Source organism: Chiloscyllium plagiosum, chromosome 33, assembly GCF_004010195.1.
Source record: "Chiloscyllium plagiosum isolate BGI_BamShark_2017 chromosome 33, ASM401019v2, whole genome shotgun sequence".
NCBI lineage: Eukaryota > Metazoa > Chordata > Chondrichthyes > Orectolobiformes > Hemiscylliidae > Chiloscyllium > Chiloscyllium plagiosum.
In genome coordinates, this window is record NC_057742.1 from 15,374,830 (window position 1) to 15,400,547 (window position 25,718).

Sequence of the window (25,718 nt, forward strand, 5' to 3'; positions counted from 1 at the left end):
ACTCGCCTCCAAGTAACAAACACCTTGGCTTGGTACAAAATCGTTGCTCCATTTTATCACTGGATCAGAGCCTGGAAAGTCCTACCTAAACAACTCTCTAGGTATATCTACTGCACATGAACAACAGCAGCTTTGAGGGTGAGAAGAAGCAGCCCTTTCTCATGGCAGTTATGGGCAAGACACTGGCCTAGTCAGCAATGTCCAGATCCCAAGAACAGAGGCAAGATGAACTTGGCTGAGCTGCAGTGAGAGGCAATGCCACACTCCACCACTCTGTGGCACTGCATGTTGGTGTTCATCCATTGCAATTTCTTTCCTCAAAATCCTTTGTGTGTTTGTACACAGTGGGATTGTCAATTGCTTTCATTTATTTTCATTCCACACATGCTAGGTGTTTTAAATGCCCAGCTTCTTCAAAAACCTCTTCAGCTGTCACCTCAATAAAAACTCCCCTCGCATTCCATTCTGGTAAACTCCAGCCCATGTTTTCATTTTAAGGTGCCACGTCCCTAAAGCAACTCTTTTCAGAATTAGTACTTTACAGGGTGTCGTTCACACTTCTGTGTTAAATGGGAGGCTTGATTCAATTTGATTTAATCCACTCATTCTAATTGAATTATTTCCCAACTGTTGGCCCCTCCCAGGTACCGCCTCTATTTGCATATCTCCGGGACCATTGCACTGATTGGCGACTCTATGTTCAATGAAGAGCTCCCGGCTCATATTCCAGGAGCCCCAAGAAAGCAAGGCAGTCGCATTCAGGGAGATAAAAGTACAGCGAAGATAGCGCGCTGTTTCCTCGCACTGTGAATGACTGGTTGAAGGCGACAGTCAATGAAAGAAGGGACTAGCCATCAGAGTCAGACCATGGAGAATCAAACCACTCGTTGCAAGATTGTTGTAGTTGGAGATGCGCAATGTGGGAAAACTACTTTATTACATGTATTTGCTAAGGATTGTTATCCCGAGGTAATTTTCTTTCTCTTCTATAGAATTTCTTCCCACAAAGCAGTCTGAAATTGGAATAAACCATCCGCTGTGTTGTGAGTAACTCACACCTTACTCAGGTGTTGCATTAAGATGTTAGTAAGATCTCTTCCTTATCCTGGAAAGAAATGCAATGAGACTAAGAGTGCTCACGGTTAAGTTTTGTCTCAAATGTGTACATATTAAATCGGTCGCCTCGAAATAAAATACTATAGTATTTCGTGCGAAATCTGACGGATGCTATTTAGAGATGTTGACGTTAGGGGAATTTATTCAAAATCAATTCTGCTTCGGTGGCGAAACTGGTAAAAGTACACCGATTATATTGATTTTTAGATTGACATATTTCCTTGTGTTTGCGTGATTTTTTTTTTCTGAATGATCTTCCTTTTAGGAACGCTAAAGTTAGCTTAAAAACACGAGCAAGTTTTTCAATTAACTGGTTACGAAAAATTAAATCAAATTGCGTCCACTCTAATAAATGTAACCTCGTTATTTTTCTAAAACCTCTTTTTTTTTCTTCCTTTAAAGCATCTATGAATTCAGGCCTTTAATGTCACTTTTCCTATCTTGAATTCTAGAATTATGTTCCCACTGTGTTTGAGAATTACACAGCGAGTTTCGAAATTGACAAGCAAAGGATCGAGTTGAACATGTGGGACACTTCAGGTGAGTTGCTTCGTCTAAACCAGGGGCTGCTGCTGGCTTCAGCGATGACTCAAAGTCAAAAATGACAGGCGAACTCTGCGCCATTGCACCAATCCAGTGTTCCACCTGGACCATCCCAGTGGGGGCTGTGTGCAGATTCTAACTGTTGGCGGGAGTCAGAGAAGAGCGCAGCATCATTTGCTGCAATCTGTTTCGCTCCTGACGATTTTCAGGAGTTAAATCTCCTGTTTCCACCCCACAGAGGGAGCGCCTTCAGGATGGAAACACGTCCCTAACACTTGGTTAAATTTGATTGTGAGTTGCATTGACCAGGCGCCCAGGCAGATTGCCATTCAAAGTGACAGCGCCGATAAGCGCAGCACGTAGCAGACAGACGACAGCGAGGAGGAATGCTTCACTCATTTAGACAAGCAAAAACTTCAGGGATTCTGACAGTGTTGGACTAACGTAATTTCAGGGATTCTGCGTTGGGGGTGTGGGAGTGTTGGACTAATAAAAAATTCAGGGATTTTGCATTTGGGGTTGTGAGAATGTGGGACTAATAAAAAAAATTCAGGGATTTTGCATTTGGGGGTGTGAGAATGTGGGACTAATAAAAAAAAATTCAGGGATTTTGCAATTGGGGGGTGTGAGAGCGTTGGACGAGTAAAGACTGTAGGGATTTCGCACTTGGGTTTGAGAGTGTTTCAGTCGCCTGAAGTGTGTCCTGTTAAACCTCGCGGTCGCTACGATTTAGAAGAGAGCGTGTTTGCCAGTCAGTATCCAGCCCTAAAACCACTGACCTTTCTCACCTTGTGTATCCCCCCCGCCCCACACACACACACACACACAAACACAAACAAATAGAACATTAGACAAGTTTGACAATATTGGGGCTGGCCTTTATCTTTATAGTCCAGCGTGAAAGAAGCTGTGACGGCACAGGGGGTTAGCACTGCTACCTTACAGCTCCAGCTTCTTTCCAGTCCCGGGTAACTGTGTGGACTTTGCACATTCTTCCCCACCCCGTTTCTGTGTGTTTCCTCCGAGTGCCCCCACAGTCCAAAGCTGTGCACGTTAGGCTGGATTGACCATGCTCAATTGCCCCCGTAGTGTCCAGGGCTGTGCAAGCTGGGAGGGGGGGGGGGGGGGGTGTTAACCGTGGGAAATGCAGGGTTACAGCGTTGAGTGGGGGAGGTCTGGGTGGGATGCTCCTCAGAGGGTCGGTGTAGACTCGATGGGCCGAATGGCCTGCCTCCATACTGTAGGGATTCTATGAAACTCGTTTCAAACCAGGGGGCTTAGGCAGCCTTAATGAGAACCTGCTATTTCAAGCCTTCCCTGTGTGATCCATTCGTGTGCCTGTCATTGCCAAAACTGACATCTTTCGCCCCCCCCCCCCCCCCCACCTTGACAAACGATGTACATTTTCCATGAAGTCATACAAAGAAATTCAGCGACAGATCGGTAAGTTCTGGGACATACAAGGATCCTAGATATGTTTTCAACAATGGTTCAATCCATTTATTGTACCTGTTCCTCCCAGGCCTTTGTCGCTTGCGGTTCTGAATCTGGTCGCTTGGAGGCGTTCGAGTGACTGAGGAGCTCTGTCCAAATCTTATCTAGGAGGTGAAAATGTGTTGCTGGAACAGCGCAGCAGGTCAGGCAGCATCCAGGGAACAGGAGAATCGACGTTTCGGGCACAGGCCCTTCATCAGGAAGAAGCCTGACCTGCTGCGCTTTTCCAGCAACACACTTTCAGCTCTGATCTCCAGCATCTGCAGACCGCACTTTCTCCTCATATCTAGGAGGTGAATGGTTGAGATGGGGAATAGACTTCGTGGATTCATTACCTTTGAACGTTAATCTAGCAACTTTAATGGAAGCATTTCAAACCGTGTCTGTGGGATTTTAAAAGACTGTGTTATCACAGTTGTGGTGTTTCATTTCTTGCCTATTCCAAAGTTGCCTTGCAAAGGTCCTGGCAGGCAGGACAGTAGAAGTTGGTTAAATCTGACACACTAACATTAATTGGGCTGTGCCACCATTTTAACACCAATCCTGGCTATGATTTCAGTTCAAATCTACAGTGCAACAAATTGCATTTATATAGCATCCATAACATAATGGAATTTCCAAAGGCTGGAACCATTCGATGACACTGAGCTATTTAAGGAGATGAGGGGATCGATAGACCAAAACGTGGTCAGACATTGGCTTTAAAAAAATAGCTTGAGGAGAGGTGCAGCCTTAGCATCCCTACCCGGGTTTGGGACAAGCTTCAGAATTTGTTATCCATGCATTTGTATTGTGGTCAAATGGGTTGATTCTCAGCCTGCTAATGTTTCCAATCCACCTGATGGCAGGCAGTAAGTGCAGGAGAGCCTCCTGCAAAAGGCAGTGAAAAACTACTCTAACATTTTGGATTGGTCCACACTTTGTGAACAAATCCAGTGGAAGTTCATGCCTCAACCCTCAGAAACATGATGGGAGAAAAAAACAGGGAGACGTTCAGAGAGCTGGTGAAGTTTAAGGAGGAAATGCTGGAGCTTGGGGCCTAAGCAGCTGAAGACACAGCCACAAATGGAATGACTTACGTATTGAATTTGAAAGCAGCCAAAATTTGAGGACTGCAGAATCTCCGAATATTCTAGGGTAAAGATGGGGAGATGAAAGACCATTGTAGGATATGCAAATGAGGATAAGAATTTAAAAATTGATGCTTTGCCAAACAAGTCAAGGGTCAGAGTAAAAAAAGGTGACTGGGGAATGAGACTTAATGCAAGTGGGGATATCGGCAGTAGAGTTAAAGATGAGCTTAAGTTTCAATGAGGTGCTGGCCAAGAAAACACCAGAATAATCAAATCTAGAGGTAACAAAATTATGCCTGAGAGTTTCAGCAGTGGATGAGTTGAGGCAGAGACCGATTCACGAAATGTTATTGTCAAAGTCTTTTTGTTTTACTTTGACAAATCAGGGTTATGTGCGAGTTTTACTTGTAACATTTATCCATAAGCTATAGAAAAATTGTTTTATTGCATTTGTAAACATATTGCAGGCCTTGGAGAGGGGACTGTTCACTGATTAGCTTCTCCAGTTGTTCAGTAGCTCTTCTAAAGGCACATTCTGTGCCATGAACTACATTAGCTTAATGCCTCGCTTCCCCCCTGCTGAGGCAGATGGAAAGTTTGATTTGATTATAAAGTGCACATTTTAGATGTCAATTTGATGTCTCACCAAATCACCTTCTCTTCTGGTGAATAAGTGAAAGATATCTGATGGGTTGATCAGATAGCCGCATGGGTATTAAGTCAGTCGTGTTTTAGATTAGATTAGATTACATTACAGTATGGAAACAGGCCCTTCGGCCCAACAAGTCCACACCGACCCGCCGAAGCACAACCCACCCATACCCCTACATTTATCCCTTACCTAACACTACAGGCAATTTAGTATGGCCAGTTCACCTGAACTGCACATCTTTGGACTGTGGGAGGAAACCGGAGCACCCGGAGGAAACCCACGCAGACACTGGGAGAACGTGCAAACTCCACACAGTCAGTCGCCTGAGGCGGGAATTGAACCCGGGTCTCTGGCGCTGTGAGGCGGCAGTGCTAACCACCGGGCCACCATGCCGCCACGTTGTTGAACTTTCCCCATTTTAAGTATGAAGGTAAAATGAAAGAAATGGAAAGTCCATATTTATTCATAAAATGTTGTTCATTTTATCAACTTACCCTTGTGGCTCCGTGATCAATACACTAATGAGCCAAATCTCTTCAGTCATACCATGTTATAAAAGTAGGAGCAAGCTGCATTTGGGTGAGAACCTACAACGTCAGATCACCACACAGGAGTGAAATGAAAAATGTGGCACTGAAAGAAAAGCTGGGGCTCATTCATTCCCAACTAATAAAACAAAATTCTCCCTCTGTGAATTCTCAATTTTGACATAGCCTATTTAAGAAAATATTGACTTTTGTCATACCTTATCTCATCTAATGTTTTCAACCTTGACCTGTCTTGCATTGTGGGCATTGGTCCTTCACTTTGCACTGTCAAATTACTTAAAAAGAACAATTTTTCCAAATTTAGATGAGAAATCATCGCATTATGCTTGTTGGTGACAGAATCAGTATATTAGCTGATTCCTAGCGTGAAGGTCTTGCAGAATGTAGTAACTCCTCTTATCGATATCATAATTTTGTAAAAAACCAGTTTTAACCGTTGTGATCTAATGATTGCTTTTCTCCTCCAGTGGCTGCTATTGAGAGCATCCCCTTTTTTAAAAGAGTTGCAATCAGTGTTGTCGAACAGGAATTAGGACCCAGCAGAGGTCTCTTCCAGTCTAGCAGCTCCCCGCTGTCACTTTCAGTCCTCTTTCCCATGTGGAGTATTGTCTGAACCTACAATGAGCCTTTCCAAAGCCAAATTCCTGAATCAATAGCCTAAAAGGAGCTTGAGACCATTGCTTTTGCTGGGTGGATCATCTTTCATGTTTTAAAGTGCCCGATATGTGTTGCAGTGAAAAGGAAGGTTGCACTTTCCATGGTTTGCTTCTGTGTCTCTGAGGATTTTATTTTCAGGAAATATGAACTGCAAGGATTTGTATTGATTTACTTAGATTCAGTGACCATAAAATCTGTTAGACCCTAAGAGGGGAAGTACTATGTTACCCAGGCATATTTATTAGGGCATGTTAGGGCATTTGTAATTGATTTATAAAGAAAGGTTCCAATTAAATGTAATAGATTTATAAAGGGACTCTGCTTCCTCTTTTTACAATAGTAGCCTTCAGTTAAACCAATTACAGCTTGGTATACTAGATTTTCGTACCATTTAGCACTTACCACTTAACAGTGACATATCTCTCACCTTTTTTAATACTTTCCTTTTTAATTCAATGATTAACATTTTAATAATGCAGCTACCATTTTAAAGAAAAGTAATCAATGAAGCAATTTTAGTGCTTCACTTCAATGTAAGATATATTTCATTACCTAAAACTTTTCTGAAAACAAACTGAAGCAAAAAGAACTCAACATTAAAATGAAGAACAACAGGACAGTATGACTAGGGATCTCTACCTATATCCTGATGTGTGATTCCTTTTCAGCTGCTGAAGGAATTTCTGTGAATTCTAAGCATCGTCTACTTTTATTGCACTTCTGTGCTGTGGAACGTTGGGACAAAACCATTTAACAACCAAAGGTTTTTTACTAAGAATGAATATGGTGCAAATTTGTTGTTATGTGCTTTGTCACATACCATTCATTATGATATAAGTACAATTATTGTTATAAATTGCATGTCTTCTATTCTTAATGGCTTTTTCTGTGATGCATACTTGCATAACTATTTCTTGAATCATTATGTACTGTGATGAATCAAATGCACTTTTATATTTTAGGGGTACCTTTTCTTTTCTGAACAAAAATCAAGCAAACAAGTTAAACTGAAACTGGTGCTCTTAAGTTCAAAGTTTTATAAGGGAATCTGGAAGAAAGTGGGAGTGAGTTGTGTCTTTGTAAAATGGGAAAATAATTGAATGTGTTTTTCTCCTTCTGTAAACGAGTAGACTACATAGGGATAGGCCCTTATCCCACTCTCACAGGACTATAGTGTGGGAACCGGTGGTTTCTGGTAACAAATTTCCTGCTCCCTTCAGCAAGAGTGCTTGAGGAATGTTGATGAGATTTGGGACATGAATAGACTAGGGCTTAATTCTGACCTCTTGCTGGTTCCCAGAGCCATAGGCACCCAGTGATGACAGAAAGTTCATTGACTGAACGTGCTATTGAACACCACTCTTGTTTTGGTTGCATTTCTCTTAACTTCATTGTCATTTAGATGAAATCCTTTCTTAAAAATCTAAAATCATATTGTAGCTAATTTTGAAAGTTTTGCTGTTAAACCTGCAAAGGTTTTGAAAGTGGGCAATGAATTTGGAGTTCAGTAGCTTACTGAGGTGGTCTGAACTCTAACACTTTTATAAATTCCTGTTTATGATAAAATCTTTACAGTTTTATTCTTAAATTTTTAAAGTTCAAATGAGCTTTAGCATAAAACTGAAAAGTACTGTTGGCCAAAGAGCTAATGTTAGTCAAATACTAGTTCAGATTGCAGCATAAAATTCACTTGAGTTTAAGAGAAGGAAATGAGTCAAAAAGTTTGATTTGGGTTTGTGCAGTTAGCTGGTGCTGGACAGAATCAAACTAGGTGTATTGCAGTTAATGTTAGCATCGCTGAGTTAGAGGAAATTTGGGACACTTGCCCCTAATCACAATGCAATAATGTTACAAGAAATGGTATGGATGTTAGAGAGGCTGAAATTAGTATTTTTTCTGTTGTCGTAGAATTGAATAGCTCATTAAGTATTGGACTGTTACCTTCTGCATAAAGAATACACTTAGAACAAAATACTACTATTTTGCTACTATTGAACTGCAAACCCAAATTTCAGTAGAACCCAGTGCTTACAGGAAAGGAGAAAATGGCGGAAGGTAATTATCCCCCAAAATATCAAACAAAATAATTTCAGTATTCAGACATTTAAACACATCATTTTGCCACTAAAGGATTTATGGTAAATTTGTTGTCATTTCAATGTTTCAGTTAGCAAGCTATTTCTTTGTTTGCTTATTTATTTCTGTGGGATGCGCCAGACAATACATCAGAGAATAGATAAGAAACCAGCTTCCAGGTCTGCAAATGTGTGGGTCACCAGATATCCTTACTCTTCCCCTCCCCCCCCATTTCTCCTCTATGGAATAATGCCTGAGTTATTGGGAATTTGCTGGAGGTGGGGAAATTGTATCTGATGGGCTTCACTCTGTGCAAACATACTATGCTGTGCCTTTTACCCATGGGATTAACACAGGCTGCTAATGTATCCTGACAATTTCTTAGAATCCAAGGAAGTGCTAAAATTTCAGGGACATCATTAATACGTTAAGCAGTACTTGTACCTTTTTTATTTTTGCTCCCTTTTTAAATATATGACAAGTCTGACCTTGCTCTTTAAAAGTATGAATTGCAGTGGGGTTTAATTAGGCTCTACTCCGGTCGTTACATTAGTAAGACTCTTGTGGGGCCTGATGTAAAGGTGCTGCTGTGCTTCATTAATGAATTTATTGTCTTTGGACTATAGAAGGATGTTCAATTTGTATCAATGTGCTACTCCATTGCTCAGTCTTGCCAGGACATGGTCTGGTATCTTTTTTTCCCTTTTTAGTAAACCAAATTAACTCCCATATGATCCCAAATATGATTTTGTTCTGAGCTGGTTGTTCAAGCAAAACATTGCAAGCTCATAACCACTGAATTGTATTATTGCTGCTACCTCAGTTGCAATTTATTTGATGAGTTATCTCATTCATTTGATTGAAATTTTCACCTGAAGGGCAGCCCAAAACTGAGTGTGAACAGCCTGTTCTCAAGACAGATTTATCCTGGATTCAGGGTAAAAGCTGCTTGCCAATTTGAGTGCTTACAAAGGTCGCAACCCCTTGAACCCACCATGTGGCTAACTCTCTTTGAGGTCACTTGACAGATCTAGGCTTTGGCCTCTTAATTAGCCAAGCCTATTAATTGATCAATGAACAGGAATGCAGATTAATAATGGGGGACCAAATCTGAGAACAATAGCTGGATTATTACTGCACAGGAAGCCGTACAGGGCCATTTTGCCCCATGCACAATCAATACTTCATTTACTGCACAAAGATTGTTTTGTCTTTTAATAAATCATAGATCTATGGCCGAGCCCAATGGCACTAATGTCAATTTAAACAGCAATACCCCTCCAAGCCCTGACCCAAACAGGAAATGTCATTTGGACAATACGACCTCTATTATGACTTAAGTTGGACCAAAGGAGTTTCCACTAGCCTCATTATTTTCAAATGGGCTTGGAAGTCCTCTGGGCATTCAATTGAGCTCTCAAATCCCATGATGTTAAAGCCTGCCTCTGTCAGATTGAAAGCAATGGATCAAGAATTCCTGTGATTCACTATAGAAATGACTATTAGCGGATGGCTGCTTAACATAGTTGTATAACAGTCCTCTGTTTCATATTTTGGTGAAGGATTAACTTGTACAGATTGAGCATGAATGTCTAGAGTCATACAGTATGGAAATAGACCCTTTGATCCAACACGAGTTGGGCCAAAGGGTCTGTTTCCATGCTGTACATCTGACTCTGTGACATTCATGTCAAAAAGTGTAGTGCTGGAAAAACACAGCCAGTCAGCCAGTATCCAAGGAGCAGGAGAATCAACACTTCGAGCATAAGCTCTTCATCAGGAATGTGGAGGGGGGCCCAAGGGGGCTGAGAGATAAATGGAAGAGGGGTGAGTCTGGGGCGAAGGTAGCTGGGAATATGATAGGAAGATGAAGTTGGGGAATGATGGTGATAGATCAGAGCAGAGGGTGGAGCGGATAGGTGGGGAGTAAGATGGACAAGTATGACAGTAAAGAGGCGGTGCCAGGTTGGAGGGTTGGAACTGGGATAAAATGGGGGCAGGGGAGATCAAGAAACTGGTAAAACCAACATTGTTCACATGTGGTTGGAAGGTCCCAAGGCGGAAGGTGAAGTGTTCTTCCTCCAGGCATCAGGTGGCTAGAAATTGGCAGTGGAGGAGGCCCAGGACTTGCATGTCCTTGGTGGAGTGGGAGGGGGAGTTGAAGTGTTCAGCCACAGGACGTTCCACATGTCAGCGTCCTGTCTCCCCAGTGTAGAGGAGACCACATCGAGAGCAACAGACACATTAGATGAGGTATTTGCAAGTGCAGGAAAATCTCTGCCGGATATGGAAGGATCCTTTGGACTTTTGGATGGAGGTGTGGGCGCAGGGTTTACACCTCTCGCGGTGGCAGGGGAAGGTGCTGGAAGTGGATGGTGGGTTGATGGGTGGGCGTGGATCTAACGAGGGAGTCATGGAGGGAATGGTCTCTGCAGAATGCTGAAAGGAGCGGGGAGGGAAATATATCTCTGGTGGGGTGCGATTTGTAGGTGGCGGAAATCCCGTTACACTCCCACATCCACGAATTCAACATGCGTCTAATTTTAATCCTCACTTTCTCCTCTATGACATCCGTGCCAACCAGACATCCCAATCTGACTTTGTCCCATTTGCCAGCAATTTGATCCCTAGCCCTCTAAAACCTTTCCTTTTCATATATTCAACCAAATGCCTTTCAAATGTTATAATTGTACCTGCCTCCACCACTTCTTCAAGCAGCTTGTTCCAGACATGCACCACCCTCTGCATGAAAATCTCATCCCTCAGATCCTTAAATTTTTCCCCTCTCACCTTAAACATATGCCCTCTAGTTTAGCCTGTTCCACCATATGAAAAGGACCTTGGCTAATCACCCTATCCATGTCCCTCATGATTTTAAAACTTCTATAAAGTCATCCCTCAGCCTCTGATGCTCCAGGGAAAATATCCCTTGCCTATTTAGCCTCTCTTTGTATCTCAAACCCTCCAACCCCAGCAACATCCTTGTAAATCTTTACTGCATCCTCTCCAGTTTCACACCATCCTCCCTACAGCAGGGTGGCCAGAATTATATGCAGTGTTCTGAAAGTATATGCCGTATTCAGAATACAGCTGCAACATGTTGTCCCAACTCCTATACTCAATATTATGACTAACGAAGGCAGATGTCAGTTACCTTCTTCACCCCCTGTCTACCAGCGACTCCACTTTCAATGAATTATGCACCTGCACCCCTTCGTTTGGCAACATTCCCCAAGGCCCAACCATTAACTCTCTAAATCTTGTCCTGATTTGCCCTACCAAAATGCAATACCTCACATTTATCTAAATTAAACTCCATCTGCCACTCATTGCCCTTGGAGATAATATATCGCACCATACACTACACTACCTATTTTGATGTCATCTACAAACTTACTAACCATACTTCCTATATTCATATGCAAATCACTTATATAAACAACAAAAAGCAGTGGATCCAGCACTGATCCTTACCACACACCATGAGTCACAGGCCTCCAGTCTGAAAAGCAACCCTCTTTCTCCTACCTTTAAGCCAATTTTGTGTCCATTTGGCTAGCTCCCCCAGATCTCATGTGATCTAAACTTTAGTAACCAGTCCGCCTTGTCGAATGCTTTCATGAAGGACATATGGGCAACGTCTCCTGCTCTGCCTTCATCAATCTTCTTCAAAAACTTAATCTTTTGTGAGACATGATTTCCCATGCACAAAACCATATGCACTATCCCTAGCCTGTCCTTGTCTTTCCAAATTCATGTAAATTCTGTCCCTCAGAATCCCCTTCAACAACTTAATGCACCACTGACATAAGGCTCACTGGTCTGTAGTCCCTGACATTTCTCCACAGCCTTTCTTAAATAATGGGAACACATTAGCAAACATCCAGTCTTCCGGCACCTCACCTGTGGGTGTCAATGATACAAATTTTATATGTCCGCTAATGTGGCATTGTTTTCACCCTAACATCATGTTTTTGTATTTGAGCTGATGTTAATATTGCTAAAAGTGCCAGCCAGAGGTAGCTTTCACAAATATATTTACAGTAGCAATTTGCTCAGTAATCTGGAGGCTTATTATTTCCATATACAAGGGTAAATCCAGAGAGAACATATATATCAGAAAGCTACAGATGTCCTACTCCAGAGTAACCATTGATGTTGGTGGATAATAGGGGACATTCAAATTTTACCTTTCTTTTATTCTGCAAACCGAAAGTAAGTCCAAATTAAAATTCAAATTGCAGAATGTAGCAAACAACAAATGTTCAGGTCCTGCAGATTTACAACCTAAAAATAAGGAAATTATGTTTCAATTACATCGGACATTGATGAGATTACATCTCAAATAGCATGTGCAGTTTTGGTCTTATTTAAGGACGATTGTAAATGCATTGGAGGTGGTTCCAGAGGAGGTATACGAGGTTGCTATCTGGAATGGGCTATCTAGATGTCTTAGCAAGAAATGTTGGGCAGGCTAGGCGTGTTTCCCCCTGGAGTTTAGAAGACTGAGAGATAACTTGATTGAAGATTCTGAATGGCCTTCAAGTGGATATGGAAAGGATGGGTCAGCGCAGAACGAGGGACTACTGGTTTCAAATTAGGGATTTAAGGCAGAGATGAAAAGTTTTTTTTGTTCTGAGGATTCCGCAACTTTGGATTTCTCTGCTTTAGAAGGAAGTAGAGAATGTTTTTAAGGCAGAGGTAGATTCTTGCTGGGCGAAGGCATCACAGGTTATTGGGGGTAGATGGGAAACTCAAACAGATCAGCTATGATTTTCTTGAATGACTGGGCTAGTTTGAATGCCCAAGTTCTGTTCCTATTTCAGATGTTCATTCGAAATGGTGCATCACAGGTTAATCTGTTTCTAAAACAGAGGATCTGCTTTGCCTCTTCAGGTGCTGACTGTTGACGGCTAGGCCAAGCGCTTATAGAAACAAAGACCGAAGTTGCTGGAAAAGGTCAACAGGTTCAGCGACATCTGCGCAGAGAAATCACAGTTAATGTTTTTGGGTCCGGTCACCTTTCCTCAGTGCGATTATAGCACTTCCTGTTTTACTTGATTTTAAATGTATGACAGGGTTGCTCAGTGGTTAGCACTGCTGCCTCACGGCATCAGTGACCTGGGTTCGAGTCCCGCCTCGGGCGATTGTCTGTGTGGAGTTTGCACATTCTCCCTGTGTCTGCGTGGGTTTCCTCCGGGTGCTCCAGTTTCCTCCCACAACCCAAAGATGTGCAGGTTAGGTGAATTGGCCATGCTAAATAAGTAGGTTTGGTGCTTTTGTCAGGGGTAAATATAAAATAGGGAATGGGTACGGGTGGGTTACTCTTTGAAGGGTCGCTGTGGACTTGTTGGGCCGAATGGCCTGTTTTCACACTAGGGATTCTATGAAATGCACTCCATTCTGTAGTCTCAGTCTCTGTTCCTCTTCATGACTCTTTGCTTTGCAATGGCTCCATGTCCAAAAGGGAGGCCCCAGTATGCCATGAACATATCACTTTATTTTGTTACAAAAATCATTCTGCCCATACATCTTACAATCAAAAGAAACATGAGCATAAAAACTGAATTACTCCAACAAATTGTATGTTTGCTTTAGGATATTGCACATAGTTTCATTCCTGGGAGCATTAGGCTGTGTTTTTATTTTAAAAAGAATTTAAAATGTAAACATAATGAGGGAATTCATTCCCCCCACAACCCAGGGAGCCCCAAGTCTCATCTCCTTGTCTTTGGATCAGCTGCAGTGATAGATACACAAAGAAGTCTAATGCATCTGTCACTGTGTAATGTGCTGCCTGGGAACTGGAGTGTGAACTGCAGGTGGGCAGGAAGGCACAGCTGCACTGAAGTGTGCTTAGCTTGGCTCCATTCATTACTCCAGCCTCGTGGGTTATCAAGCACTACTCCCCAGCAAGGTAATTGAAAGGGATTATATCGTGAAGCAAGTCAAATTAAAGCCTAAAGCTCTCTTAAATAAAATAAAACAAAAATTGCCCACTCTCTCGCTTGCTGTTTTTAACAACAATCTTCATTAATTGAATCTTGTTTCAATTTGTAAAATATTTTGCTCCTATTCTAAAAGTAAGAGTTCTCCTATCGTATAAGATGCAGTAAAGCAGATGGGATAAATTTTAATGTTCCCTATACATCGTTCCCATCAAAACCATGAGGGTTCAGTTAGCTTAGTTGGCTGGATGGCTGATTTGCCGGGTGATGCTAACAGCATGGGTTCAATTTCGACCCCTGCTAAGGTAACTATGAAGTACTCTCCTCTCCTTCTCAATCTCTCCCCTCACCTGAGGCATTGTGATCCTCAGGTCAACTATCCACCAGTCACCTCTCTCTCGTGAGTGGAATCATGGTGAGGTTGCCTTTTTTTTGAACTTTTAAAAAGTAGTTCTGTGATCTCACTACACAAATCCACAAAAAATAAAGCTTTATGACTTCAAAGGTGCTAAGCAAAATAAAACCACTTCCAAGAAGTGGAAAGTATGCATACAATTCATTAGAATCCCTTGAAAGAACAGCTAGTCTTCTTAATGTCAGAAGTTTGCAGATGACACCAAAATTGGAAGATTACAACAGGATCTTGATCACATGAGCCAATGGGCTAAGGAGTGGCAGATGGAGTTTAATTTAGATAAATGCAAGGTGCTGCATTTTGGGAAAGCAAATCATATACACTTAATGGTAAGGTCCTAGGGAGTGTTGCTGAACAAAGACACCTTGGAGTGCAGGTTCATAGCTCCTTGAAAGTGGAGTCGCAGGCAGATAGGATAGTGAAGAAGGTGTTTGGTATGCTTTCCTTTATTGGTCAGAGTATTGAGTACAGGAGTTGGAAGGTCATGTTGCTTCTGTACAGGACATTGGTTAGGCCACTGTTGGAATATTGCATGCAATTCTGGTCTCCTTCCTATCAGAAAGATGCTGTGAAACTTGAAAGGGTTTAGAAAAGATTTACAAGGATGTTGCCAGGGTTGGAGGATTTGAGCTATAGGGAGAGGTTGAATAGGCTGGGCCTGTTTTTCCTGCACTGTTGGAGGCTGAGGGGTGACTTTATAGAGGTTTACAAAATTATGAGGGGCATGGATAGGATAAATAGACAAAGTCTTTTCCCTGGGGTCGGGGTGTCCAGAACTAGAGGGCATAGATTTAGGGTGAGAGGGGAAAGATATAAAAGAGACCTCAGGAGCAACCTTTTCACGCAGAGGGTGGTACGTCTATGGAATGAGCTGCCAGAGAAAGTGGTGGAGGCTGGTACAATTGCAACATTAAAAAGACATTTGGATGGGTATATGAATAGGAAAGATTTGGAGGGATATGGGCCGGATGCTGGCAGGTGGGACTAGATAGGGTTGCAATAGCTGGTCGGCATGGACAGGTTGGAAGTCTCCGTGCTATACATCTTTATGACTCTAAATCCACACAACACCAGGTTATAGTCTGACAGGTTTATTTGAAATGACAAGTTTTCGGAGTGCTGCTCCTTCATCAGGTGAAATCTTCTTAATGAGCTATCACTGAAGTAATTGAAATACTTTAGATCGCTTCATCATTGTCTCTCCACTGTTATCTTCCAAACTGTAGAACAACTAGTACATTATACTGGTGTCGTCTATCTAGGATTTTCCCTGGTCTTTGCTGTTGAAGAAACAGTGAGTGCATCAATCTCTTGCTATTACTATCCCCTTCACACTTCTATTCTCCACTCTTTCACCATCAAAGTTTGTTTCAAACTAGTATTCAAAGAAGTAGTACTGAATTAATTCTGACAACAACAATCCTCTGTAAACAAGCTGTTTCTCTTTACACTTCTGGGTTCTAATTAGCATGAACTGAAAATGTGCAGCAACAGTTCTCATTCAAATCATCTAGAGTTTGTAAATGTGCAATGACTATTCCAATTTGTAGATGTTGGAGTGAGAAGCAATTAGTAGTGTGGATATTTGCTTCAGGATGATATCAATGGGTCAAATGAATCTGTCATTTTCAATTCAATGTAAAACATACAAATACTGCCAAACTCCTACATGAAAATTGATGTTGAGCAGGAAGCAATGTCAGATATCATTTTATGTTATTGGGTAACGTCATTTTGTTATGTTACTGGATTAGTAACCTGGAGGCCTGGAGCTAGAATTCCCTGGAATCAGGCTGGTTGGAATGCAGATTGGGCCATTTGGCCCAATGAGTTTGTGCTGGCTCTCTTTATGAGCTATTCTCTAAATCCTACTTCCGCACCATTTCCATGTAGCTCTGCATAGGTTTTCAATTGGGAATTCAAAGAAACAATTAAGTCGAATCAAAGAATGTGATAGACCAGGAGTTCTCTCAGATATTTGAGTTGTGTACAGTGATGCGATAGATGTATTTTAGTTTACAACACATTTTAAAAATGTTTCAAATTATTATATAAAAATGGCTTGGTTTGTTCTATTTTATTATTAATTTATTTTGCATAATGAACTTCTGTTTTATTGTAAAAATCAAATTCGCAGCATTGTATGCTTGTGTTCAGTGAAGGACAACCTCAATAATAAAAACAATCTAGATTTCATGATTTGGAGATGCTGGTGTTGGTTTGGCGTGTACAAAGTTTAAAATCTCACAACACCAGGTTATAGTCCAACAGATTTAATTGGAAGCACTAGATTTCGGAGCGCTGCTCCTTCATCAGCCACCTGATGACGGAGCAGTGCTCCGAAAGCTAGTGCTTCCAATAAACCTGTTGGACTAAAATCTAGATTTCAATATGGTATCTGACATGTCCTGTAGTAACATCAGCTGAGGCCCGAGTAACATTTTCCACCTGAGATGGACTATCTTTTACACTCAACGTATTTATGTGAATGCAGGCTGTAACTATTGTACACTTGTACAACACAGAAGGACTGTATTCTATGAACATGCAACACTGGAAAAATAAATTTTCTTCAGGAAGCAACTTAAATTTCCTGCATCAATGATGCTTTAAGTTTTCTAGCTCAGTGTCATTCAATGGCTTATTATCCTAATGTATTTCTGTGAGCTGCATACGTTTTATCTAAAAAAAACACTGTTCTAGAGGGTTAGAATGCTGTAATATTCCAGAATACCATCAGAATGAATGAGATGATACTGCAACCAATTCTGTCTACAGTGTATATATAGGGTGACCTTTGAAAAGTGTCAACTTCAGTACAGTATTACTTCACTGTACTTTTGATGTCAATTGGAGAAGGCTTTAAAATTTAAGTTCCCCACCCCCAGATTATTTAGATGTTTGGAGCAGTAGAAAATTCATGCAGTTTCAGGATGTTGTAAGAATATTTAAAATTGCCTTTCCTCCTCTTGAAAGCAATCTGTTCTCCATGTGATTGATTCCCTATTTCCCCAAGCTCACAGCCATTAAAAATCAATAAAAAAATCATAATGAAGCACGGCAAGATGCGTTTTTCTTCAGACAATCTCATTTGTTATTTTTTAATTAAGTAGAAATATGAAAATGATGGTAACCTGTTCAGTGAATTTGTGACTTGTGAGCTGCTACATGCTCATAGTTCCTTCAGTTCTGAAGGGCACAAAAATGGGTTTAAATCGGGCGATGTCATCTTTGTTTCTCTCTCTCTCTGCACGAACCCTCAATGGTTTCAGCAAATTCCCAGAAATGCTGAACTTTTCCTTTGAACAAATGTAAGTGTAATGAAGTGCTAAGCATTTATATGGCAACACCATTTATTAGTTGACCCCTTCAAATGCATTTAAAAATGCACCATCTGAGCACAGCTGTGATAAACTGGGTTAGAAACCTAAGACGATTGAATGACCTCTTTGGAAAATAAATGTTAGGATGTGGCTTGCTAATAAATAATATAAATACATTGCATTATCTGGGATGTGCAATTTCTGTGAGAACTGAAGGGAGTGTGTGTGAAACATGGTTTATAGATTGACCTCTAGAAATCAGTGAGGACACAGTAGTCTAGAGAGTGGAGGGACACTGCCCAGTTAAAGTGAGGCTATCCCAAAGGATCTCCGACTATGCGCACCAGGAGACCTGAGAGTGCTTTGTGGGGACAGAAATATGCCTGTCTTGAAGAAAGGTGTCACACTGAGAAGTAAGAATGAGTGAGTGCAAATGAATGCAGCTTGTCATAAACCAAGTTTCCCATATATTAAGCAGTGGTTGATGATGATCAAAGATAATTACAGATATCAGACATATTGTGTGACTACATTAGGCACTTTAGTCAAGTTAAACAGTCACCTTCTGTGGATGCAACAGAAAACAAAAATGAATATAACACAGCATCAGAGAAGGGAACCCAGAATAAACTGAGATGTAAACACTTGAAGCTTATTTCATCCAACATGTAGCCGACCACTACATGTACTTAACCAATCTCCAATATTCTCACTAACTCTTCTATGGGCTTAAGATCATCAGCTGTTATGGAATGTAGAAAACCACATCTGGGAGGATCCTCGAATTCCTCTGTTTTAGCATTCAAATGTTTTCAACATGCTTTGAGGATTTCTGTATTCCATTATAAGAGTCACTCTTTGGCAAAAGTATCCAACTGGAAAACGACAGCCAGCAATTTAAAAAAAAAAATCAAATGGAGCTGCTTGGTAACCCCATGAGGCCAGCCGGACACAGTTTTTGGGTGGGCCTCTAAGTGGACAAAGCCCATCTGCTGGCAACTTCCAGGAGTTTGCTTAAGTATGCGAATTAGGGTCCTATGCCTATCACAAATATCCAGATTGCAATGTTATGGTACAAATACGCAGAATGTAGACCCATGCAGACTGTAGACCATATCAGGGCATTGAGCTGCCTAACTAAGGGGCAACCAGATGTTGATCATGAACTGGACTAGAGAACTTCTAATTTTTTTTTGTTTTCTTAAGTAAGACTGCTGTTTCTTAGTCTCCTGAAACATTTGGCCTGATGCTGGCATTGTATGAGCAGATGGACAGGCTGTTTTGCCGTCCCCCTCATTCATTTTTAATTTCTGCATGTACATAGTGGCCCCAAATTGACTGTTTTCGAGCTTGAAACTAAAGAACCTCAAACAATAAACTGGATACATTATCTTCATTTTCTTGCTTATTTTATGTACATCTACAAGATTGCCTCTCAGCTTGTTACCAGGCAAAAAAAAACCCTGCATTTGTGCAGTCTTTCCTTATCACTTCAGTTCTTGATATGAGGAATCATTTTTTTTGCATCCATAGTTTCTGCAGAACCAGAACAGTCTAGTTTTCAAGGGATGCTCCAAATAGAGTTCATATGATCATTTTTCTGTTTAGATTGCAGGGTTGGAAATATTTGTTCAGTGCCTTTTTTATCTTCTCTGTACAGAAGGTGCAGAACACAGATGGGTGGAAGAACCCAGCAGGCCTAACACCTAACATGTGCATTAGCTGTAATAGAAATTGCCTTCTGTGCCAATTGTTCCTAGAAATATTTAAATTGCTGGACTGAGTACTGCATTTAATGAACTTGTTAACAGATGCTACAATGATATTGTAATGTGCAGTGGAGTGAATCTTTGACTATCACAGCCTGTCGACCCCACCAGAATATCATTATGCGTCTCTGTTCCAGATATTAGACTAGTCTGGATAATAAACAGAAAAAAACAATCATTTTGACCTGTTCTATGACTGATTTAAATGTACAAGCAGAGTGTCTTGCTCCTCATGGCAGCACGGTCATCACCTCAACTTGTTTACAAGTATGAAAATAACTAGAGCATTGCTCGATTGCACATGATTATTTGCTTGGTGTGGATTAGGAAGTAGACTTTCAGAAACCTCCTCCTACCTGAGTCAAACCTCTAGTTTCAGAATTGAGTGGAGAATGTGCAATATGTTAAACCAATAGCTTATGAATGGGATAAATTGCATACTGGTGGTGTTACATACCAGTGTTGAACTCTTCCCTTCTCTACCCTTCACTCTTTCTTAACCATTTAGCCTGCAACTCTCTCCTAGTCTATTCTATCTGTTGCTGGTTTAGAACAGGATTTTTTTGTAGCTATATCATTGCAAGTATTTTGTAGCCTGTTTGTGCAAAATAAGTGATGTCCTGTTTCACTCCACGTTTTAAGAGAAGACAGTGCACGGCAGCTTTTCTCATTAGACATTCTCTCATATATGAGCCTGGATCATGGTTTCCAGTATTAAGCAAAAAATCCCTGGGAAAATAAATGTTCATCATCATTAGTCAAGAGGCAACTGAATTAAAATTCTTTAAGATACAGATGATAACAATATGTTATGAATCAAATTGTTAGGTTTTGCTTCTCTGTTTATCCTGGCAAGTGCTGGGCTGGTATTTTTTGTATCTGTGCCACTTGGCAACTGCTTCAGTTAGCTAATGTGTAAAAATTGTTCCCAGAAAGGATGATAATAGTCTGTGGTTTTCTTTATGCTGACATGCTGATTTGTTAAATATTAACTTCTAAAGTTGCTGAGGTCTGTAGACTTGAAGGAACTTCATTCAGATTTTAATAAAAAATGATGGGTAATCTTGGTAGAGGTCAGTAACATTTGTTTTACAGTAAAAAAAGTCTGAAGTTCCAATTATTACTGGAAGGGTAAAGCCAAAAGACTCCTCAGAAAATACTGATATTATAATGTTGTACAAGGCGGGGATATTCTGGCTGGACATCTCCATTGGGGCAAATAATATCCTTTTAGATTTTTCTGTGCTAAATATATCAAAATGACTGGAATGGCAGAGTTTCTGTGGAATTCACTGCCTCAAGGCTGTGGAGGCCAGGTCATTGAGAATATTTACGATGGAGATAGGTTCTTGATTATCAGGGGAATTAAGGTTTACGGGGAGAAAGAGGGAGAATGGGGTTGAGAAACTTATCGGCCACACTTGAATGGTGGAGCAGATTCAATGGGCTGAATGGCCTGATTGCTGCTGCTATGTCTTAGGGATAGGCACTCAGAGCTTCAGGTATCTACTGCATTATCTCGAGAGTGACTGCACTAAAGTTGGGAATGCATTCTCTAGAAAGCTAGAGTTTGGTTCCTGAGGACAGGTATTGCCCAGAAATGCCAGTTTAAAAGTTGAAACATTGTGCCATACAATGTGCAGCACTGTGCATTCCAAACTGAATAACTTGCAAAACAAACCAGAGAAAGCTTAATTGAAGAAAGCTGGTTTCTTGCTTGTACAGAAGTGTTTAAAGAACTGTGTATTATAGATACGCTAAGTTTCTCAGCTATTTACCTGTAAAGGAGTTCTTTTAAAAAGAACCAAATCCACAGCACTATTTCAAATAGAGAAACAGCCGAGAAATTAAAATAAAGTTGTTTAATAAAGAATTTACTTCATTACCTAAGCGAGGACCTATTTTACAAAAGTGATAATCCTTGACTTTGGGATGGAGACCCAATGGCACCAACTCTGGCAAAACAATCAGGAACCTCCTTGATGATGCAGTGGTGAGAGGTGCAGTGATTTAAGAGAAAAAAATAACATGCGACATGGCCAGAAATTAAGTGATGTTAAAATGAGTAATGAGGTGGCACAGTGGCTCAGTGGTTAGCACTGCTGCCTCACAGCGCCAGAGACCTGGGTTTGATTCCTGCCTCGGGTGACAGTCTGTATGGAGTTTGAACGTTCTCCCCATGTCTATTTGGGTTTCCTCCTGGTGCTCTGGTTTCCTCCCACAATCCAAAGATGTGCAGGTCAGGTGAATTGGCCATGCTAAATTGCCCATAGTGTTAGGTACATTAGTCAGGGGTAAATGTAGGGTAGGGTAATCGGTCTGGGTGGATTACTCTTTGGAGGTTCGGTGTGGACTTGTTGGGTTGAAGGGCCTGTTTCCATTCTGTAGGGAATCTAATCAAATGGCACTTTGAATGAGAAGAGAGGAAATAAAGAAGCAACTTTAAAATGAAAATATTTGAATGAGGAGACTTAAAATGAGTACTCCCCAAATATTATTCTATGCATTGCATTATATCTTCCACCAACATATCCACCAGCGTACGATCCAGTAACTATGTATAATTAAATACCAAAATAAATATGTATCATTAGGCAAGGAGAATATTGATGGTCCACAACAGTTACCCAAGGAGTAAGCAAATCTTCTCAAACTGATTTACCCCAGCATTATAAAACCTAATCAAATTAATTTGCCTTTATGAAACTTTGAAGTCAGCCGAAGCCTCTCCAAAGTCCCTGTGGCATAAAACTGCATTGTAAAGATGACATTGTCAATGCAGGTGGTGAGGTAGCAGGGGCACACCTCAGTTCAAATCTTTTTGTTTCCCTTTTGTGAGCCTGGGCTTGCTTTGTATATGTTTGCTTTACCTTCCCCAGGTAGTGCCTCTGTTGCAGAATTCCCCACACCTGGGGTTTTCCTACTGTTCTTCCACAACTGAGATGTGTCTAGCCGTGCATTCAGGAAGAAACAAATCTGAGTGTTTGTGTTTTTTTTCTAAAATTATTTTTAATTTGTTTTCTTGTGTGAGGCAGCATTTGTTGCCCATTCCTAATTGCCCTTATAATGGTGTGGTGCATCACTTTCTTGAACTGCTACAGTCCATACTGTGCAGGCTTGCTCCTCTTGATAAAAGTTTTTGATCTGCTTGCAGTGAAGGAGTGGCAATGTTGTTGCAAGTCTTTAATGGTATGTGGTTTGGCAGGGAGTGGTGAGCGAGGAAGGTTGATTTGCAGGTGCTGATGCATCTGCTCTCCTTGTTTTCCTTTATGCAGGTGGTTGAAGTTATAGGTTTGGTAGGTGCTGTCGAAGCAGCTTTTTCAATTGACTGCAGTGCATCTTGTAGATGGTACACACTACACATATTGTTGGGGCAATACATTGAAATTCTTTGCTTTGCGAAACCTGGTGCCCCAAGGTCCAAACACCAGTAAATTCCTCACTATTTCTGATATTGCTGTTTGCTCAACACATGATGGAGGAAGTGAGGACTACAGATGGCTGGAGATCAGAGTCGAAAAGTATGGTGCTGGAAAAGCACAGCAGGTCAGGCAGCATCTGAGGAGCAGGAGAATTGTTCCTCATGAAGGGCTTATGCCCGAAACATCGATTTTCCTGCTTCACAGATGCTGCCTGACCTGCTGTGCTTTTCCTGCTCCACACTTTTCGACACGAGGAAGGATGTCAAGTCCTTGGGTAGACTGCAGAGAAAATATTCTAGGATGATGAGGGAAAGATCAGTTATGTGGAAAGATCAGTGAATCTAGGGTTGTTCTTCAAGCAGAGAAGGTTATGGAAATGTTAATAAAGGTATTGAAAATTGTGAGGAGTTTGGTGGAGTAAGTAGGAAGACACTGCTTTTGCTGGCAGGAGTGCTGTCAATAAGTGGACCTCGATTTAATATTGTGGACAAAAGAACCAGAGGGGAACTGAGGGAATGATTTGCTTTTGTGTAGTGATTTGAGGTGGTTTACAGTTCACTACTTGAAAGAATGGTGGAAGCTAGCTGTGATTTTTAAAGAACCTGGATAAGCGTTGGATTGAGAAAAATATTGCAGGATGCTGAGCAAACAATTGGGTAGTTTATTCAGATCTTACACTGGACTGAATTGTTCTTTCTGTGCTGCATAATTAGTGATTATGTTACTAATAGCATTATAAAACATTAATCAAACTTTCTTCCTCTCCTTTTGCTGATCTCAAATCTATCCTTGATGAGGAAAGGAAAATGTTCCATGTTCAGTAATGAGTACCATCCTCTGTTGTGTACACATCGTGCCTTTGAGAGCTCACCTTTTAAAGGCTCCATGTACTGTGTGTGTGCATATTGTGTCTCTACTTGCCAGTTAGTTTGCTATGGATCTGTGAGCTATTCACATAGAAATCAGTTGGTTTGTTGTGATGTCGGCTTCATGTCTTATGATGTGTTTTACTGTTTTAAATAAACTAACGAACTGGGTTAACAAATTTCTGCTGAATGGTTTATTAGGCTATTATTTTTGTGATGCTTCCCACTGCCTTCATCTCACTTTTTGCTGTGTCTAATTTACAACTAAAACTATTGAAGAGAATAAAGTATGGTCTCCAATGACAGATCAAAGAGAACCAGAAGGTATGTTGCCTCTGGCAGAAATAAAAACAAAGTGCTGGAAAACTCCACAGGTCTGGCAGCATCAGTGGAGAGAAAAACCATTAATGTTTTGAGTACAGGATGACACTTTGAAAAGATTCTTACTGAACTTGAAACATTAACTCAGTTTCTTTCTCCATAGATGCCCCGTTGTGGTTTGGTTTCAGATTTCCAGCACTGCAGTATTTTGCTTTTATTTACCTCTGGGAGAAGTTTACTAAGTGGAAAGAAATTGGAGGAGAGAAATATTTGCAAGATCCTTTTGGAGAATATTCAACATTATTCTGACAGGTCTTCCATTTGACTGAGAGTCCCTCACTGTGGGATTATTCTGCTGCTCTGAGTTTAATTGCTGTACATGGGAGGTACATTATCATTTTGCTTTATGAGTCAGTCATAGAGATGTACAGTATGGAAACAGATCCTCCATGCCAACCAGATATCCTAAATTAATCTAGTCCCATTTGCCAGCACTTGGCCCACATCCCTCCAAACCCTTCCTATTCATGTACCTATCCGGATGCCTTTTAAAAGTTGCAATTGTACCAGCCTCCACCACTTCCTCTGGCAGCTCATTCCATACGTGCACAACCCTCTGCATGAAAAGGTTGCCCCTTAGGTCCATTTTTAAATTTTTCCCCACTCACCCTAAACCTATGCCCTCTAGTTTTGGACTCCCCCACCCCAGGGAAAAGACCTCAGCTATTTACCCTATCCCTTCTTCTCATGATTTATAAACCCCCATTAGGTCACCCCTCAGCATCTGACGTTCCAGAGAAACAAGGACCAGCCTATTCAGCCTCTCCCTATAGCTCATAACCTTCAATCCTCATCGCACCCTTGTAAATCTTTTCTGAATCCTTTCAAATTTCACAACATCCTGTAGCATGGAGACCAGAATTGCATGCAGTATTCCAAAAGTGGCCTAACCAATGTCCTATACAGCCCAACAATCACCTCCCAACTCCTATCCTCAATACACTGACCAATGAAGGTAAGTATACCAAACACCACCTTCACTATCCTATCTACGATTGAGAAAGCTCATCTGTTTGGCTTTTATTTGTAAACGGTGCAAACACTGCTTGAACTTGAACAAGTTATTGCAAACTTGTTCTTTTATGAAAATGGTTCCAATTTGTGGAGGCCAATTGGCTCATGGACTCGTTCAGAAGAACATTAATATGTGGGTTCAATTCCTGTTCTGGCTCAGCTCGACTTGGGAGCCTATGCTATTGTCCCATGCTTGATACAAAATGGTGCTGACAATGTGTTGCTGGAAAAGCACAGCAGGTCAGGCAGCATCCAAGGAGCAGGAGAATCGACGTTTCGGGCATGAGCCCTTCAGGAATGAGGAAAGTGTGCCAAGCAGGCTAAGATAAAAGGTAGGGAGGAGGGACTTAGGGGAGGGGCGTTGGAAATGCGATAGGTGGAAGGAGGTTAAGGTGAGGGTGATAAGGTGAGGGTGATAGGC

At 41.2% G+C, this 25,718-nt stretch overlaps 1 protein-coding gene across 1 annotated transcript in view; it reads left to right on the top strand.

Annotated features, from left to right (window-relative positions):
* Window positions 1-697: 697 nt before the first annotated feature.
* rnd2 (Rho family GTPase 2) overlaps window positions 698-25,718 on the top strand; it is a 66,399-nt gene continuing 41,378 nt past the window's right edge. The window contains exons 1-2 of the mRNA XM_043675017.1: window positions 698-969; window positions 1,569-1,656. Coding sequence (XP_043530952.1) covers window positions 835-969; window positions 1,569-1,656 — 223 coding nt within the window. The 5' untranslated portion in view covers window positions 698-834. The remainder of the gene's footprint in view (window positions 970-1,568; window positions 1,657-25,718) is intronic.